At 39.5% G+C, this 19,091-nt stretch overlaps 1 protein-coding gene across 1 annotated transcript in view; it reads right to left on the reverse strand.

Moving 5' to 3' along the window:
• Window positions 1-1,852: 1,852 nt before the first annotated feature.
• LOC111967638 (dnaJ homolog subfamily C member 7) overlaps window positions 1,853-19,091 on the reverse strand; it is a 60,432-nt gene continuing 43,193 nt past the window's right edge. Inside the window, exons 12-14 of the mRNA XM_023992831.2 lie at window positions 15,322-15,474; window positions 9,625-9,699; window positions 1,853-4,312 (exon numbers count right to left, since the gene is read on the reverse strand). Of these exons, the coding sequence (XP_023848599.1) occupies window positions 4,275-4,312; window positions 9,625-9,699; window positions 15,322-15,474 (266 nt within the window). The 3' untranslated portion in view covers window positions 1,853-4,274. The remainder of the gene's footprint in view (window positions 4,313-9,624; window positions 9,700-15,321; window positions 15,475-19,091) is intronic.

Here is a 19,091-nt window from a genome sequence, read left to right on the forward strand (position 1 = left end):
TGAAACCTCATGATAAGGACCATTCCACTACTGCTACAAAAGCACCTTGCATTTTCTCTATTACATAAGGAATATTCCTTCCCCTTTTCCAACAGGCACCATCATCTGCATATAACACTGCCCCTATACCCTATCCGATATCCCCAAAGATATCATCAATCATCAACATGAATAAGATGGGACTAATAGCACTACCCTGTGGAGTTTCATTTTCCACCTCCTTCTCTTGATAACTCCAATCCCACCCTGACCTGGAAGGTTCGGTCAAAGAAATCCTTAATCCAGTTATACATTCTCCCACTAATACGCATTTCATTCAATTTAATCAGTAGACTTTCCCACCACATTGTATCATAATATAAGCATATTATGCTTTTTCAATATCAAATACACTATTGACATCACTTCATTGACAAATCTTTGGTCACCTAAGTATTAACTTTAACTAATGCATCAAGGGTAGTTCTTCCCTTTCTGAATCCACTATGATATGGACTTAATAGACCCCTATGTTTCAGATAATACATCAATCTACCAACAATCAACTTTTCCATTAATTTACAGAGATTTGATGTACTGTAAATGCAATAAGTCTATAACTAGCAGGACGGGATGGATCTTTATCAGGCTTCACAAAAGGCAAAACCACAGCACATTTCCATCCTGATGGTGGCACTCCTGTACTCCATAAACTCATCTTTCCCAAAACTTCTGTAGGCAGATGTTTAAACATTATATAGCATAATTGATCCTCACCTGGAGCAGCGCAACCACACCCCTCGTTATTTCAAACATGTTGAATTCAGCATCCAGCGATTCTCCAGAATCACACTTCTTACGGTATACATTTTCATGCTTTTCTTCCTTATGTATTTTACATTCATCACTTAGATTGTCAACTTTATGCACTGCTGCAAAAGCTCTTCTTAGAGCGTCTGCTTTTTAGGCAAGGTTTCTATCAGAAAAATTACATTTATACTGAACAAAAATATAAACATGTAAAGTGTTGGTCCCATTTTACATCCCTGTTAGGGAGCATTTCTCCTTTGCCAAGATAATTCATCCAACTGACAGGTGTGGCATATCGGGAAGCTGATTAAACAGCATGATCATTACACAGGTGCACCCTGTGCTGGGGACAATAAAAGGCCACTCTAAAATGTGCAGTTTTGTCACACAACACAATCTCTCAAGTATTGAGGGAGCGTGCAATTGTCATGCTGACTGCAGGAATGTCTACCAAAGCTATTGCCAGGGAATTGAACGTTCACTTCTCTACCATAAGCTGCCTCAAACATTTTAGAGAATTTGGCAGTATATCCAACCGGCCTCACAACCACAGACCACGTGTAACCATTTCAGCACCTCCACATCCGGCTTCACCTGCGGAATCTTCTGAAGGGGGGTGCTGAGGACCATTTCTGTCTGTAATAAAGCCCTTGTGTGAAAAAACTCATTCTGATTGGCTGGGCCTGGCTCCCAAGTGGGTGGGTATATGCCCTCCCAGGCCCACCATGGCTGCACGCTTGTCCAGTCATGTAAAAACCATAGATTACAGCCTAATTAATGTATTTCAAATGACTGATTTCCTTATATGAACTGTACCTCAGTAAAATCTTTGAAACTGTTGCATGTTGAGTTTATATTTTTGTTCTGTATACATTTAGTTGAAAATCCTAGCCTTATAATTTATGGGGAAAATACATATTTTTTTGCCGTAATTTGACAAAGCCGTTTGTGTCAGTGTTGTAATGTTGACAAAAAATACTAGCTTTCTGAAACTGTACTTGTAGGATCAGAGATAGTGGAAGCAATATCTCCACTCAAATGTAAAACAAAGAGGACAAAGAGATAATGGGAAAAGATTCATCTTTATTTCCTTCAACCAAAACATTGTACAGAGGCATATTCTTTAAAAATAAAATGGTACACAGGTACTAGGATCATGAAAATGTACAGTGTTTGTGTTCACGTTTTCAACCTACCACCTGGCTGCTTCACAGATTGAGGGGACATACTGACCAAACGTTCATGACAGATACAAGGCATGATGACAATCCCCAAAAGCAGAATAAAAGCCTCTCAATGAGAGCTGATTCTAGGTGCAAAAAAAGGGATCCGTTTTTTGTCAAGTATCTTCTTTCAAGATCCCAGACTTGCCTAGACTGGCCAAATTGAGAATTCGTTTTTTTTCTGGAACCGAACGCAAAACCAATTCCAGCAAGTCAATTCTCATCTTGTATCGTACAAGGCTGCGAAACCACTTTTCTTTTTAAATTTAAACATCTAGAAAGTAAAATGACAATTAAAATGTGACTTTGCTTAGCACACAAGAGTTTCTCAACCTTTGTGTTAAAGCAACGTCAGTCTGTAGGCTTCGCCTAACATTTATTGCAACATATATGTACACACATACATGTTATTCAATAATTTCATCCAAACAGCTTGTGCGTGTCAACGAGCGTCTGAGTAGTCAGGCGCTAAAATAGAAGATGGTTCTATGTTTTACTCGTGACGCGCTGCAAGTCCCACCTCTCTAATCTCCTCATTAGTTTTCAGGAGAATACACCCACATGGGTGATTGAAGGATGAACTGAGGTTCCCACTCCAGTCCAGTTGGTGGTGGTAATGCATCTTAAAGTTGGTTGCCAACTGCCATATAAAGTCCACAGAAGAAAAAGACTGAAGGAGGAGAGATTACTAGAAACCACCTAGGTTTCCTCTAAATGTGGATTGAGAGAAGAGAACAAACTTGTGTTAAAATGGGCCATAATTCTACAAAGATCCAGAAAAAAAAGGGCCTAATGTTTATATCCAAGGACAAATGAGCTAGCTAGCTAGGTAGGACCTCTCCCCAAATTAATATAGTTAGTTCAGAGTTCATTTTGATATTTCAACCTGCGTGTCCTGATCATGTCTGGTGTAGACCGGGGCGGCAGGTAGCCTAGTGGTTAGAGCTTTGGGCCAGTAATCGAAAGGTTGCTAGATCAAATCCCAGAGCTGACAAGGTTAAAATCTGTCGTTCTGCCCCTGAACAAGAATTTGTTCTTAACTGACTTGCCTAGTTAAATAAAAGGTTCAATAAAAAGATGGACAAAATGAACATTTGCACGCAAGCCAACATCTAACATCTACTAGTTTGTAGAGGAACATGTACTTAGCCTGGACCAGAGTTAGAAACTGTCCGCTGAAGTTTCAAATGTTTACTTGGGAGTTGAAACCGGATGTATCGTATTATGGGGGCAAAGCAATGCTAGAAAACCACATGGAGAAAATTAGATCTATTAAGGTCAAAACTTTACATACATTGATTTTGGACCCAGAAATAACAGAAGAATCGTTTTAAGTCCCAAGGAGGACGTGGGTCAAGGATATGTTGTTGTTTTTTTACATCCTATTTAATAGAAAACATTAGAAATCAAGAGATGGATACAGTTTGAATATACAATAAATAAATACATTTAAGAGAACTGAACAAAATCTCAAATCAAATTAGGAGCACAAAAGACTTAAAACATGCCAGTAAAATGCACAATACATCAATGAGTAAAATGGAGACTAACATGAAACTGTAGTTTGAGTCTGCAGGAAAATCCAACAAATGAAAACCATGCCTCATTCTACATGGGACTGAAGTAGTTCCTAGGCTCTGCCCTAAGGTCAGTTTCTGCTTTACTGCCAAATGATTCCCATGCCAACTTTGTGTTTCGGGGCGACCTCTATGTGGTGTGAATGAAAAACTAATGCGACCTACTAAAACTAACAACAGAGTTGCACTCCCATGTGTTCATTTACAAAGCTCTACTTGCTCCAGGTACAGGAAACATTTTCCATTCAAGCAATGAAATATATATTTTGGCAACAGGACTCCTATTTCACGCCTTCAAAACATGCTTTGCGACAAATACTCACAAAAGAGAATCAAGCCAATTTCCTGAGGATTCAAGTTTTTCCAAAACCCCCTTCTCAAATAACCTTTAAACTATTTAATTTGTTACGTTCTTAGTTACTAAACCTACCAAAAAGTCACCCTGTCAGTTTGAATTTGAAGAGGATAGTCAAATGTGGTGGCAACAGCCAAAAATATTTTAGGAAGATGCCAAGCATGATGAGCACCATCTCTCGCTCAGATAACAACACCGAGTGTCTTTTTAGCATGTGAAAGCAACATTTTGCAAAAAACATTGGGAGCATAAAAATCAGGTTGTGAGGGTGCATCCAACTTAATATTGTCCACCACAGGGCTACAGCATTCCCAATGGCATTCTTCATTTCTAGCCAAACTGGAAAAACACATTTCCAGGTGCTTGGTCTAGAGGGTGAAAAAAAAGAAATGTGTTACTTTGCTGTGTTGAAATCCATGACAAAGTGTATGATTACAGTACATTTGGAAAGTTTACAGACCCCTTGAGTTTTTCCACATTTTGTTACGTTACAGCCTTATTCTAAACTGGATTAAATAAAAACTGTTCCTCAATTTACATACAATACCCCATAATAACAATGCAAAAACAGAATATTTTGAATATTAAAGTGGACAAAAGGGAGATTTGGCTCATTAATCTATATGGTCCAAATCAGGATGATCCACACTTCATCGAAAACATTTATACCAATTTATTCAACTTACAGGCAACAAATGATCTAATCATTATGGTAGGAGACTATAAAACAGTGTTAAGTACCTCAATGGACCGTAAACTTAATCACTCTACAAACTATCATCACTGCGCCGCCCTTAAGGAAATCAAATATTATGGACATATTAGAAATAGTGGATATTTGGAGACTAAAAAAGCCCGACCTAGTGAGATATACATGGAGGAGACTTAAGCTAGTCGTCTTGACTACATTCTTGTCTCTTTCATCAAAGGTTAAAAAAGTTTTAATAGGAGACAGAATGCGATCGGATCATCATCTAATTGGCATTCACATAACTCATAGATTTTCCACGTGGATGGGGATATTGGAAATTTTATTCAAGTTTACTGGAGGACAACTTATTTTTAACTAAGACAAAATAATTTATACCTGAATTTTTCCAGTATAATATAGTTTATAGCAAATTCCCTTATTGTTTGGGATACCTTTAAAATGTACCTTCAGGGGTCATTCAATTCAATATTCATCAACAATAAAAAAGCAGTTTCTGGCTAAAGAGACAAGACTAAGAAGGGAAATCCATGAACTAATAGTACAGGTAGATAGCAATAAAAACAATACTACAGAGATACAAAATAAGTCAGAGGAAAAACAAAAAGAACTTGAGGAACTTCTTCAAGAACGATCTAATGAAATCTATTACAAAAACAAAGCAAACTGGATGGAATATGGAGAAAAATTCACAAAATTCTTCCTGAATCTCCAATACAGGAACTCTAACAAAAGGATTTTGCAGAAACTCGTTACTGAAGTCATCTATGATTCTCCGAATGATATTTTAAAAGAGGAAGCTAATTATTTTAGGCAGATCTTCTCTTTTCCGTCTCATCCTTTCCCACTGAATGAAGAATATGATAAGGAATCCTTTCCAAATAATATAAAAAAATTGAAAATGAACTAAATGTACAGAAATGTCAGTGCGTAGGCCAAATTACAGAGTAAGAACTTTGAGGCTATTAAATCCTTTCAGTCTGGAAAAACCCCAGGGCTTGATGGCATACCGGTAGAGGTATATCAAGTATTTTTTGATATACTAAAAGCTCCATTGTTAGATTGTTTTAACTACTCCTATAGAAATGGTAGTCTGTCATGTACTCAGCAGGAAGGTCTGATTTCTCTATTATTAAAACAAGACCCAGATGGCAAATATAAAGACCCAGTCTATCTAAAAAAAAAAAAAATGGAGGCCCCTTACACTTCAATGTTGTGATGCAAAAATATTAGCAAAATGCATAGCACTCAGAAGTAAAAAGGTTTTTACCAGGTATTGTTCCTGATCAGACAGGTTTTTTATATGGACGATACATTGGAGATAATATACGACAACTACTAGAAATAATAGAACATCATGAAACATTTAAGAAGACAGGAATGGTATTTATAGCGGATTTTGAAAAGGCATTTGATAAAGACTGGATTTAATTTTAAAACGCCTGGATTTTTTCAATTTCGGTAATTCTCTTATAAAAAAATGGGTAAAAATAATGTATAGCAACCCCAGGTGTAAAATAGTAAATAATGGCTCAGTTTTGAAATTGTCAAGAGGAGTTAAACAAGGGTGTCCGCTGTCACCATATCTATTCGCTATGGCCATCATAATGCTAGCTATTAAAATCAGATCCAATAACAACATTAGAGGATTAGAAATCCAAGGCTTAAAAACAAAGGTGTCCATGTATGCCAATGACTCAAGTTTTATATTAAGTCCGCAAGCTAGATCCCTGCAATATCTCATTGAAGATCTAGATAACTTTTCTGTACTCTATGGACTAAAACCTAATTATGATAAGTGTACAATATTACGTATCGGATCCTTAAAAAATACAACTTTTACATTACCCTGCAGTTTACCTATAAAATGGGCTGATGGTGAAGTAGACATACTCGGTATTCATATCACAAAAGATATAAATAAGCTCTCCACACTGAATTTTGATAGAAAACTTGTAAAAATAGACAAGATCCTGCAACCATGGAGAGGTAAATACCTGTCTATTAATGGAAAAATTGCCCTCATTAACTCCTTAGTCATATCTCAGTTTACTCACATATGGCGCTGCCTACTCCTGATAATTCGTTTTTAAAATCATGAGCAAAAAATATTTCGCTGTATCTGGGACGCTAAACCAGACAAAATAAAACGTGCCTATCTATATAAAGAATATGAATTGGGTGGGTTGAGATTATTAAATATAAAAGCACTAAACCTCTCTAAAAGCTTCACTCATTCAAAAGTTTTATTTGAATCCTAAATGATTCTCAAGTAGATTACTAAGAAAATCACATCCATTGTTTAAAAATTGCCTTTTTGCCTTTGTGCAGATTGCCATGTCTCATTTTCGATTAATTGAAAGTGATACTTTGAAAAAACTATTTTTCAAACAAGCATTGCAGAGCTGGCTACAATTTCATCCCCCTGAAAAGATAGAACAAATATTATGGCTCTACTCAAATGTGCTGGTTGATAAAATACCTGTATTTAATACCTGTACTCTTGCTCAATCCAAGAGTACAACCAATTGATTACAGCATTGCCCCAAAAATAGAGGAGGCGGGTGGCAGCGGGAGGAGGTAGGGAACTGGTCTGTCTGCCCAATATAAAGGATCAAAACTGGCAGAGGAATAAAAATAGCATAAATAGGAAATTATACCAGTTTCATTTGAGGACCAGGATGTTGAACCCTGTGCCATACAGATTGAAAAATAGTTGAAGAGATTTTTGATGTACAGATTCCATGGTACAGGGTGTATGAGTTGATATATAAAACAACGCAAGATTCAAGACTTCGTGCTTTTCAGCTAAAATTATTATTTTGATTTCTTGCCACCAACAAAATGTTGAATATTTGGGGCATAAAATCACCGAAGCTCTGCAGATTTTGTTGTGAGGATACAATCAATAGACCATTTATTTTGGTATTGCCCTCAGGTAGCCTGTTTCTGGTCTCAGGAATGGCTGAAAATGCATAGCATTGATCTATAATTGACCCTAGAAATAGTACTGCCAGACATGCACACAAACATATACAGTTGGCATTGCTGTCCTTTGTTTTAAATGTATAATTTTTTTGCATTGTTGTTTTCTTCTGTCTTTTCCTTTTTACTCTTTAGTTTATTATTTTGGTTGTTTGTGCATTGGGGGGTTCTTGGGGGTGGGGAATGGAATTTATAATTTTTTTATTTTATATTTTTTCTTCCTGGGGGGGGACGGGGGACTGTGGGAGGGGTCTCAAATGGTTGAGGGACAGCTATTGGGGAACTGTGGGGGGGATCTTGGAGGGTTCGGGTTCACGTTTTTTGGCCTGGTGGTAGATCGGTCAACATGCCCTTGAGCAGGGCATTGACCCTTAATGGGAATCTGTTGGAAGACTGGCATGATGTAGTAGTTGAGCGGCTTCACTGCAAGTATATTGTATGTTTAGAATATTCTATTATAAAAGAAAAACAAAAAAAGCAAAAACAAGTTTTACGAAATACTGGCAAATTTCGGTCGACAAAAGGTGCTCTTTGGTAAAAGCGGTAAATTGGTCATCAAAAAGAAAGGAGGACCAAGGCACTCTTCATTTACATAAGTATTCAGACCCTTTAATATGAGACTTGAAATTGAGCTCAGGTGCATCCTTTTTCCTTTGATTACCCTTGAGATGTTTCTACAAATTGAATGGAGTCCACCTGTTGTAAATTTAATTCATTGTACATGTTTTGGAAAGGCACACACACCTGTGTATATAAGGTCCCACAGTTCACATAACAAAAACAAAGCCATAACATCAAAGGAATTTCCCATAGAGCTCCGAGACAGGATTGTGTCGAGGTACAGATCTGGGGAAGGGTACCAAAACATTTCTGCAGCATTGAAGGTCCACAAGAACACAGTGGCCTCCATCATTCTTAAATGGAAGAAGTTTGGAACCACCAAGACTCTTCCTAGACATGGCTGCCCAGCCAAACTGAACAATCGGGGTAGAAGGGCATTGGTCGGGGAGGTGACCAAGAACCCGATGGTCACTCTGACCGAGATTGAGTTCCTCTGTGGAGAAAAGAGAACCTTCCAACAACACTCCACCAAATCAGGCCTTTATGGTATAGTGGCCAGACAGACACCACTCCTCAGCAAAAGGAACATGACAGCCCAATTGGAGTTTGCAAAAAGGCACCTAAAGGAATCTCAGACCATGAGAAACAAGATTCTCTGGTCTGATGAAACTAAGATTGAACTCTTTGGCCTGAATGCCAAGCGTCACGTCTGGAGGAAACCTCCCACCAACCCTATGGTAAAGCATGGTGGTGGCAGCATCATGCTGTGGGGATGTTTCTCAGTGGCAGGGACTGGCAGACTAGTCAGGATCGAGGGAAAGATGAAAGGAGCAAAGTACAGAGAGATCCTTGATAATAACCAGCTCCAGAGTGCTCAGGACCTCAGACTGGGGCGAAGGTTCACCTGCCAACAGGACAACGACCCTAAGCACACAGCCAAGAAAAGGCAGGAGTGGCTTCTGGACAAGTCTCTGAATGTAGCCCAGCCAGAGCCCAGACCTGAACCCGATCGAGAATCTCTGGAGAGATCTGAAAATAGCTGTCCAGCGACGCTCCCCATCCAACCTGACAGAGCTTGAGAGGATCTGCAGAGAACGGGAGAAACTCCCCAAATACAGGTGTGACAAGCTTAAAGCATCATACCAAATACTCGAGGTTGTAATCGCTGCCAAAGGTGCTTCAACAAAGTACTAAGTAAAGGGTCTGAATACTTATGCATGTGATATTTCCGTATGTTATTTTGAATACATTTGCTAAAATTTATAGAAACCTGTTTTTGGCTTATCATTATGAGGTATTTAATACATTTTAGAATAAGGCTGTAACGTAACAAAAAAAATTTTTTTTTAATCAAGGGGTCTGAATAACCTGTGTAAAAATCAAAAGGTAAAAAAGTGTCGTTGTCACAGCAGTGTTACAACATACTTTGATTGGATTCAAAACTGAATCCTCCTGCTGGGCCTCCAAAGAAAGTCTTGAAGATGTTGTTGGCATTGAAATCTGCAGAGAAACAACAGCAATGAGTCAAATAGTGTCAACGTGCGATATTAATTCTCCCCCCAATTCAGTTACATCCACACATCAAAACAAACCTTTTTTGTATTAAAGACTGCACTGGGAATAGACGTTTAAAATTGGCAACTCTATTTCTCGAACAATTCGATCACATTTGTATATTTTTCAGATATATGCCATTCTCCTAGAATTACATTTTGACTCTTGACCGTGAGCGAGTGAGGAGGCCGACGCTGATCAATGGCCAGTGTTGCATTTGTCCCCTCAGTGGTTATGGTTAGGACCCAGGGTAAGGTAATCTGACCCTAGACATGTGGTTAGGTGTAGTGTTAGGTTCGTGAAGGGGTAATGGTTTGATGCTAATGTTATGTTTCAGACTAGCATTGAGGGTAAGGTAATCTTAAACTACACTACTGGTCAAATATTTTAGAACACCTACTCATTCAAGGGTATTTCTTTATTTAGACTATTTTCTACATTGTAGAATAATAGTGACGACATCCAAACTTGCAAATAACACATATGGAATCATGTAGTAACCAAAATAAGTATTAAACAAATCAAAACATATTTTATGTTTGAGATTCTTCAAATAGCCACCCTTTGCTTTGATGACAGCTTTGCACAGTCTTGGCATTCTCTCAACCAGCTTCACCTGGAATGCTTTTCCAACAGTCTTGAAGTAGTTCCCACATATGCTGAGCACTTGTTGGCTGCTTTTACTTCACTCTGCGGTCCAACTCATTCCAAACCATCTCAATTGGGTTGAGGTCTGGGGATTATGGAGGCCAGGTCATCTGATGCAGCACTCCATCACTCTCCTTCTTGGTAAAATAGCCCTTACACAGCCTGGAGGTGTGTTGGGTCATTGTCCTGTTGAAAAACAAATGATAGTGGGACTAAGCGCAAACCAGATGGGATGGCATATCACTGCAGAATGCTGTGGTAGCCATGCTGGTTAAGTGCGTCTTGAATTCTAAATAAATCACAGACAGTGTCACCATCAAAGCACCCACACAGCATAACACAACCTCCTCCATGCTTTACGGTGGGAAATACACATTCAGAGATCATCCGTTCACCCGGTTGGAAACAAAAATCTCCAATTTGGACTCCAGACCAAAGGACAAATTTCCACCAGTCTAATGTCCGTTGCTTGTGTTTCTTGGCCCAAGCAAGTCTCTTCATATTGGTGTCCTTTAGTAGTGGTTTCTTTGCAGCAATTTGATCATGAAGGCCTGATACACACAGTCTGCTCTGAACAGGTCGCAATTGTAAATGAGAACTTGTTCTCAACTTGCCGACCTGGTTAAATAAAGGTGAAATAAAATGTTTTTTTTTTTTTTTAAGTTGATGTTGAGATGTGTCTGTTACTTGAACTCTGCAATTTCTGAAGCTGGTAACTAATTAACTTATCCTCTGCAGCAGAGGMAACTCTGGGTCTTCCTTTCCTGTGGCGGTCCTCATGAGAGCCAGTTTCATCATAGCGCTTGATGGTTTTTGCAGCTGAAATTTTCCGTATTGACTTACCTTCATGTCTTAAAGTAATGATGGACTGTCTTTGCTTATTTGAGCTGTTCTTGCCGTAATATGGCCTTGGTCTTTCACCAAAAAGGGCTATCTTTTGTATACCTCCCCTACCTTGTCACAACACAACTGATTGGCTCAAACGCATTAAGGAAAGAAATGTACTTTTAACAATGCACACCTGTGAATTTAAACGCATTCCAGGTGACTACTTCATGAAGCTGGTTGAGAGAATGCCAAGAGTGTGCAAAGCTGTCATCAAGGCAAAGGGTGGCTATTTTGAAGAATCCCAAATATAAAATATATTTTTCATTTGTTTAACACTTTTTTGGTTACTACATGATTCCATATGTGTTATTTCATAGTTTTGAAATAGAAAATAGTAAAAATAAAGAAAAACCCTTGAATGAGTATGTGTTCTAAAACTTTTGACCCGTAGTGTAGATCTTTGGGTTGGGGAAGTGTTTGGGTAGTGTTTAATGTGAGGTTTGAGGGGGATGTAACCTCGTCCCCAGGCTCAAATGATACCGCATTTAGAGCCAGGAAACGGCCACCTGAGTGGCGGTCTAAAGTACTGCATCGCAATGCTAGAGGCGTGTCACTAAAGACCCGGGTTCGATCCCAGGCTGTGTCGCAGTCGGCCGTGACTGGGAGACCCATGAAGTGGTGCACAATTGGCCCAGCATCGTCCGGGTTAGGGGAGGGTTTGGCCAGCCGGGATGTCCTTGTCCCATTATGCTCTAGCTACGCATTGTGAAGGCCCGGGCGCATGCACGCTGACTTCGTTCGCCAGTTGTACGGTGTTTCCTCCAACACATTGGTGAGGCTGGCTTTCGGGTTAAGCGAGTAGTGTGTCAATAAGCAGTGCAGCTTGGCAGGGTAGGAAGACGCATGGCTCTCGACCTTCGCCCCTCCAGAGTCCGTACGGGAGTTGCAGCGATGGGACAAGACTAACTACCAAATGGATGTCACGAAATTGGGGAAAAAGGGGTTAAAAAACAAAAAAAATCAATAGAGCCAAGAAACACCATGCAACAAAGTGGGACTTGAAAGGGGCGTGGGATAAGATCAAGTCGGCTACAGCTGTATTAGACGGGATTTTTTAAAAGGCAGAAAATCACCAATAAAAATAAATGTTCAATCACAGCGACAATATTATTTTTAGGAAGCCTAATTGATTGTGAGTTTGGGCATATAAAGTTTATATGTGAAAACTAGTTCAGATATGTATACTTTCCAAACTCACTTCCTTGTTCAGCCTAAACCACTTGCACTGCTAGCGCTTTGAAAACCACAATGTAGAGGGGAGGTTCTAAAGTTTATGCTAGATGGTGATGGTTTAAGAGATCCAGCGGCATTTTTCCCATTCCTGCCATAGGCTCCATTCAAGTCCCTTTCTGTAGTGCTGTGAAACCAGACGGGTCAAAAGAGATAGAGCCGGTTGGTAGACGAGGTTAAGGGGGATGAGATCTGATCCCAGACCTGTCGCTAGGAAAAGCGAAATGGTTAGGGCTAGGAATTGGGGTAAAGAAATATAATCCTAAATCAGTGGTTATGGGGTAGTGTTTAAGGCTAGGATAATGCAATCTGATTCTAAACTCAGCAAAAAAATTAACGTCCCTTTTTCAGGACCCTGTCTTTCAAACATAAACTCGTAAAAATCCAAATAACTTTACAGATCTTCATTGTAAAGGGTTTAACCTCTCTTGGGCACGTGAGACGGTAGAGTCCCATCTCTTCAACAGCCAGTGAAACTGCTGGGCGCCAAATTCAAATACAGAAATACTCATTATAAAAATTCAGAAAACAAATCATATTTTACATAGGTTTAAAGATTAACTTCTTGTGAATCCAACCACGGTGTCAGATTTAAAAAATGCTTTACGGCGAAAGCATACCTTACGATTATTTGAGAACATAGCCCACTAGACAAGTCATTACAAACAGTAACCAGCCAAGTAGAACAGTTACACAAGTCAGAAATAGAGATAAAATTAATCCCTTACCTTTGATGATCTTCATATGGTTGCACTCAGCAGACATTCATTTACTCAATAAATGTTCCTTTTGTTCGATAAAGTCTCTTTATATCCTAAAAACCTCTGTTTTGTTTGCGCGTTTTCTTCAGTAATCCACAGGCTCAAACGCAGTCAAAACAGGAAGACAAAAAAATCCAAATTGTATCTGTAAAGTTCATAGAAACATGTCAAACGATGTTTATATTCAATCCTCCGGTTGTTTTTAGCCTAAATAAATCGATAATATTTCAACCGGACAATAACGTTGTCAATTTAAAAGGTAAACAAGAAAGGCACTCTCTCGGTCTCGCGCATGAAAAAGCTCTGTGACACTTTAGGGTCCACTCATTCCGACTGCTCTTACTTCTTCATTTTTCAGAATACAAGCCTGAAACAATTTCTAAAGACTGTTGACATCTAGTGGAAGGCATAGAAACTGCAATTTGAGTCCTAAGTCAATGGATACTGTAATGGCATTGAATAGAAAACTACAAAACCAACAAAGAAAACTACTTCCTGAATGGATTTTTCTCAGGTTTTCGCCTGCCAAATCAGTTCTGTTATACTCACAGACACTATTTTAACAGTTTTGGAAACTTTAGAGTGTTTTCTAACCAAATCTACCAGTTATATATGCATATCATATCTTCTGGGCCCGAGAAGCAGGCAGTTTAATTTGGGCATGCATTTCATCCAAAATTCCAAATGCTGCCCCCTACCCTAGTGAAGTTAAGCACTGTTTCCCATGCTTGTTCAATTAACCAAACAATTAATGAACATGCACCTGTGGAACGTTCGTTAAGACACTAACAGCTTACAGACGGTAGGCAATTATGGTCACAGTTATGAAAATTTAGGACACTAAAGAGGCCTTTCTACTGACTGAAAAACACCAAAAGAAAGATGCCCAGGGTCCCTGCTCATCTGCGTGAATGTACCTTAGGCATGCTGCAAGGAGGCATGAGGACTGCAGATGTGGCCAGGGCAATAAATTGCAATGTCTGTACTGTGAGACGCCTAAGACAGCACTACAGGGAGGCAGGACGGAAAGCTGATCGTCCTCGCAGCGGCAGACCACGTGTAACAACACCTGCAACAACAACTGCCCGAATTACACCAGGAACGAACAATCCCTCCATCAGTGCTCAGACTGTCCACAATAGGCTGAGAGGCTGGACTGAGGGCTTGTAGGCCTGTTGTAAGGCAGGTCCTCACCAGACATCACTGACAACAACGTTGCCTATGGGCACAAACCCACCATCGCTGGACCAGACAGGACTGGCAAAAAGTGCTCTTCGCGGTCTTGTCTCACCAGGGGTGATGGTCGTATTCGCGTTTATCGTCGAAGGAATTACACTGAGGCCTGTACTCTGGAGCGGGATCGATTCGGAGGTGGAGGGTCCGTCATGGTCTGGGGCGGTGTGTCACAGCATCATCGGACTGAGCTTGTTGTCATTGCAGGCAATCTCAACGCTGTGCGTTACAGGGAAGACATCCTCCTCCCTCATGTGYTACCCTTCCTGCAGGCTCATCCTGACATGACGCTCCAGCATGACAATGCCACCAGCCATACTGCTTGTTCTGTGCGGGATTTCCTGACAGGAATGTCAGTGTTCTGCCATGGCCAGCGAAGAGCCCGGATCTCAATCCCATTGAGCACATCTGGGACCTGTTGGATCAGAGGGTGAGGGCTAGGGCCATTCCCCCCAGAAATGTCTGGGAACTTGTAGGTGCCTTGGTGGAAGAGTTGGTTAACATCTCACAGCAATAACTGGCAAATCTGGTGCAGTCCATGAGGAGGAGACGCACTGCAGTACTTAATGCAGCTGGTGGACACACCAGATACTGACTGTTACTTTTGATTTTGACCCCCCCCCCATTTGTTCAGCGACACATTATTCAATTTCTGTTAGTCACATGTCTGTGGAACTAGTTCAGTTTGTCTCAGTTGTTGAATCTTATGTTCATACAAATATTTACACATGTTAAGTTTGCTGAAAATAAACGCAGTTGACAGTGAGGACGTTTCTTTTTTTGCTGAGTTTAGATTGGTGTTACTGACCCCCCATATTATTGCTGTCCTCCTCCAGGTCATGGCCGCAGTCATAGCGAGTCTTCTTCTTGGGGTCAGAGAGCACAGTAAAGGCCTCGCCCATCTCTTTAAATTTCTTCTCCTCCTCCTTCTGTACCTCTGGCGTGGCCGCACTGTGACGGTCTGACCGGCAAATAGAAAACATTAGTTTGAAAATTAGAACGCTTTACTTGACCGTTGCGTTGCAGCTGGTATTCCCCAGAGACACAAAAATGAAAATGGAAAAGGCTGCTCTCTGATCCCTTATATCACCTCCTGCAATTATGCCCTTAAGCAAGGCACAATTGCTCTCCATCCAGGGGCGCTGCACTGCAGCTGACCCTGTGCCTCTCAATGTGGGAGTCTATATCCCACAAGGTTCTATACTTGGTCCATTATTGTTCACTCTCTACATAAATATCGGTGATGAGATAAGTGTCAAATTCATTCATATGCTGATGACACTCATGTAGTCTATCGCTTCAACGGCTGACCAAGCATTATCACTATTGGAGACATATTTTAAGATATTACAAATATCTTTTATACAGCTGAAACTTGTTTTAAATGCAAAGAAAACACATTTTATGATTTTTAAATTAGGTTCAAAAAGTTGGTTGAAAATACACTTGGATTTACGAGCTTAGATGGTTCTCGAATTAATCAGGTCTCTGCATATAAATACTTAGGGATATGGTTGGATGATAAACTGTCTTTTAAAATGCATATTGATGAACTTTGTAAACGGCTAAAAATCAAGCTAGGCTTCCTCTATAGAAACAGGACATGCTTGTCCTCTACAAATAAAATACAAATTGTGCAAGCTACTTTTATGTCTGTTATAGATTATGGGGATATTATTTACATGCATGTTACGGCATCAACACTTAAATCGCTGGATGCTACTTATCATTGCGCACTTAGGTTTATTACGGGTGTTAGCTACAGAACTCACCACTGTGTTTTATATCATAATGTGGGTTGGACTTCGCTGTCCGTGAGATGAGAACAACATGCTCTCGTGTTTGTCTATAAAGCGCTTCTGAATAAGCTACCTTCTTATTTATCATCACTCATCAATATTAGAATTAGAATTCCTAAAACCAGGTCTCAAGCATGGATTACACTTGAGGCCCATGCAATTTCCACAGAGTTGGGTATGGCTGCCTTTTCCTGTTACGCTCCTTGCCTGTGGAATAGCCTGCAGATTAAACTTGACTCGTCCCCCTTGCTCATTTTAAATATTTATTGGAGCATGTTTACCAGTCTATGTTACCAGTCTATGTCTGTTACCAGTCTATGTCTGGTAACAGTAATGTTAATGAATTACCGTCATGTGTTTTGAAGGACTCTGTTGCTATATATGACAAAACTGAAACGCTGAATTGTTTCAATGAGCACTTTGTATCATCTGGTAGGCTGTTTGATTCAGTGTCCTCTGTCTCTGTACAACCCTGTGTGGATGAACCAGTGAGAGCTGGTCAAACTTTTTGCTTTTTGCCATTCTCATAAAGCCCTGAAATCCTTAGATCAAAGAAAGCCTGCAGGTCCTGATCTTTTGGATCCCTGCTTTTTAAATCTGGCAGCTGATTTCATAGCTGAACCACTTACATATCTGTTCAATCTAACCCTGGAATGTAATGAAATTCCAAAGATCTGYAAATCAGRATTTMTCCTACCACTTTTAAAAGGGGGAGATCCAACTKWTTTAAATAATTATAGGCCAATCTCAAAGCTGTCACCCCTGGTGAAAATACTTGAAACCCTTGTAAGTGAACAGCTAAAATAGTTTTTATTTACTAACTATATTTTATCAATGTACCAATCGGGCTTCAGGAAGAAGRATAGCACAATTACAGCAGCCATGAAGGTTTTAAATGATATCACTGAAGCCCTTGACAAAAAARAGCACTGTGTCTCACTTTTTATTSATCTCTSTAAGGCTTTTGATACAGTTGATCATGCRATACTAAGGCAGAGATTGTTGAGTGMAGGTCTTTCYGAGCAWGCAGTTGCATGGTTTGCTAACTATCTGTCTGATATAACTCAGTGCACTCAATTTGATGGGCTTATGTCTGTTAAATTGTCTGTCCTTAATGGTGTGCCCCAAGACTCTGTACTTGGTCCTCTCTTATTCACTATTTATATAAATGATTTAGACAAATGTCCAAAATGCACAACTTCATTTTTATGCTGATGATACTGTTATTTACTGTTGTGCCTCATCTCTTACAAAAGCTTTCCAGAACTTGCTTTTTATACTGCTTTTTATACTGTTCAACATACCTTGTGTCAATTGAAGCTTATCCTCAATACTGACAAAACTAAACTAATGGTGTTTTCTAATGCAAGAAATAGACCTCTGAACCTTTCACCTATTACTACCTGTCAGGGCAAGGAGATTGAGGTTGTAACCTCATAAATATCTTGGAATTCTAATTGATGACGGCCTCTCTTTTAAATTGCATCTTCAACAACTTACTAAAAAATTGAAGCTGAAATAGGAATTTTATTTTTGGGAATAAGGCCTGTTTTTCTTTTGAAGCCAGAAGGAAGCTAGTATCAGCTACATTTATGCCTTTACTAGACTATAGGGATATTTTATATATGAATGCTTCCGCTCAGTGTTTGAGATCAATTAACACTCTTTACCATGGCACTTTGAGATTTATTTTAAACTGCAAAACCCTTACGCACCACTGCACTTTGTATAACAGGGTTGGCTAGCCTTCTCTAGTCACTCGTAGGCTCAGTCACTGGTATACTTTTATTTACAAAGCCATTTTGAGTTTACTACCTTTTTATTTGGGCATTTTTATTGTTCAGAAATGTGGTGGGTACTCTGTTCGCTGGACTTTATCCTGCTAACTGTTCCAAATGTCCAAACTGAATTTGGTAAAATAGCTTTTATGTACTCTGCGCCATCATCTAGAAACACCTTACAAAATACTTTTAAACTGGAAGAACTTGTCCCGATTGGTGTTTTTAAATCACTGATGAACGATTTTGAGGCTGATTCCCTGACCTGTCAATGTTTTTAATTTGCTGTTTTTGATTTTGTTATACTCTTGTGAATTCAATGGTTTTACTAGATTACTTGTAGTTTTTCAAATCTGTCTGTAATTTTTGTAATGACTTGGTGCTGCCTATCTTGGCCAGGACGTTCTTGAAAAATTAGATTTTAAATCTCAAAGAGCCCTTCCTGGTTAAATAAAGGTTAAATAAATAAATAAATAAAATTATTTTTGTATTGCTTGTAACTGTTTCGGGTAATGCAAGTTATTGTGCTGTTAGTAGAATAACCTATGTGTAAATGAAATCCGTTGTATTTTTTATTTATTTATTATATACACTGCTCAAAAAAATAAAGGGAACACTTAAACAACACAATGTAACTCCAAGTCAATCACACTTCTGTGAAATCAATGTCCACTTAGGAAGCAACACTGATTGACAATACATTTTCACATGCTGTTGTGCAAATGGAATAGACAACAGGTGGAAATTATAGGCAATTAGCAAGACACCCTCAATAAAGGAGTGGTTCTGCAGGTGGTGCCCACAGACCCACTTCTCAGTTCCTATGCTTCCTGGCTGATGTTTTGGTCACTTTTGAATGCTGCGGTGCTTTCACTCTAGTGGTAGTATGAGACGGAGTCTACAACCCACACAAGTGGCTCAGGTATGCAGCTCATCCAGGATGGCACATCAATGCGAGCTGTGGCAAGAAGGTTTGCTGTGTCTGTCAGTGTAGTGTCCAG

The sequence above is a fragment of the Salvelinus sp. IW2-2015 genome, linkage group LG8 (genome assembly GCF_002910315.2).
Source record: "Salvelinus sp. IW2-2015 linkage group LG8, ASM291031v2, whole genome shotgun sequence".
NCBI lineage: Eukaryota > Metazoa > Chordata > Actinopteri > Salmoniformes > Salmonidae > Salvelinus > Salvelinus sp. IW2-2015.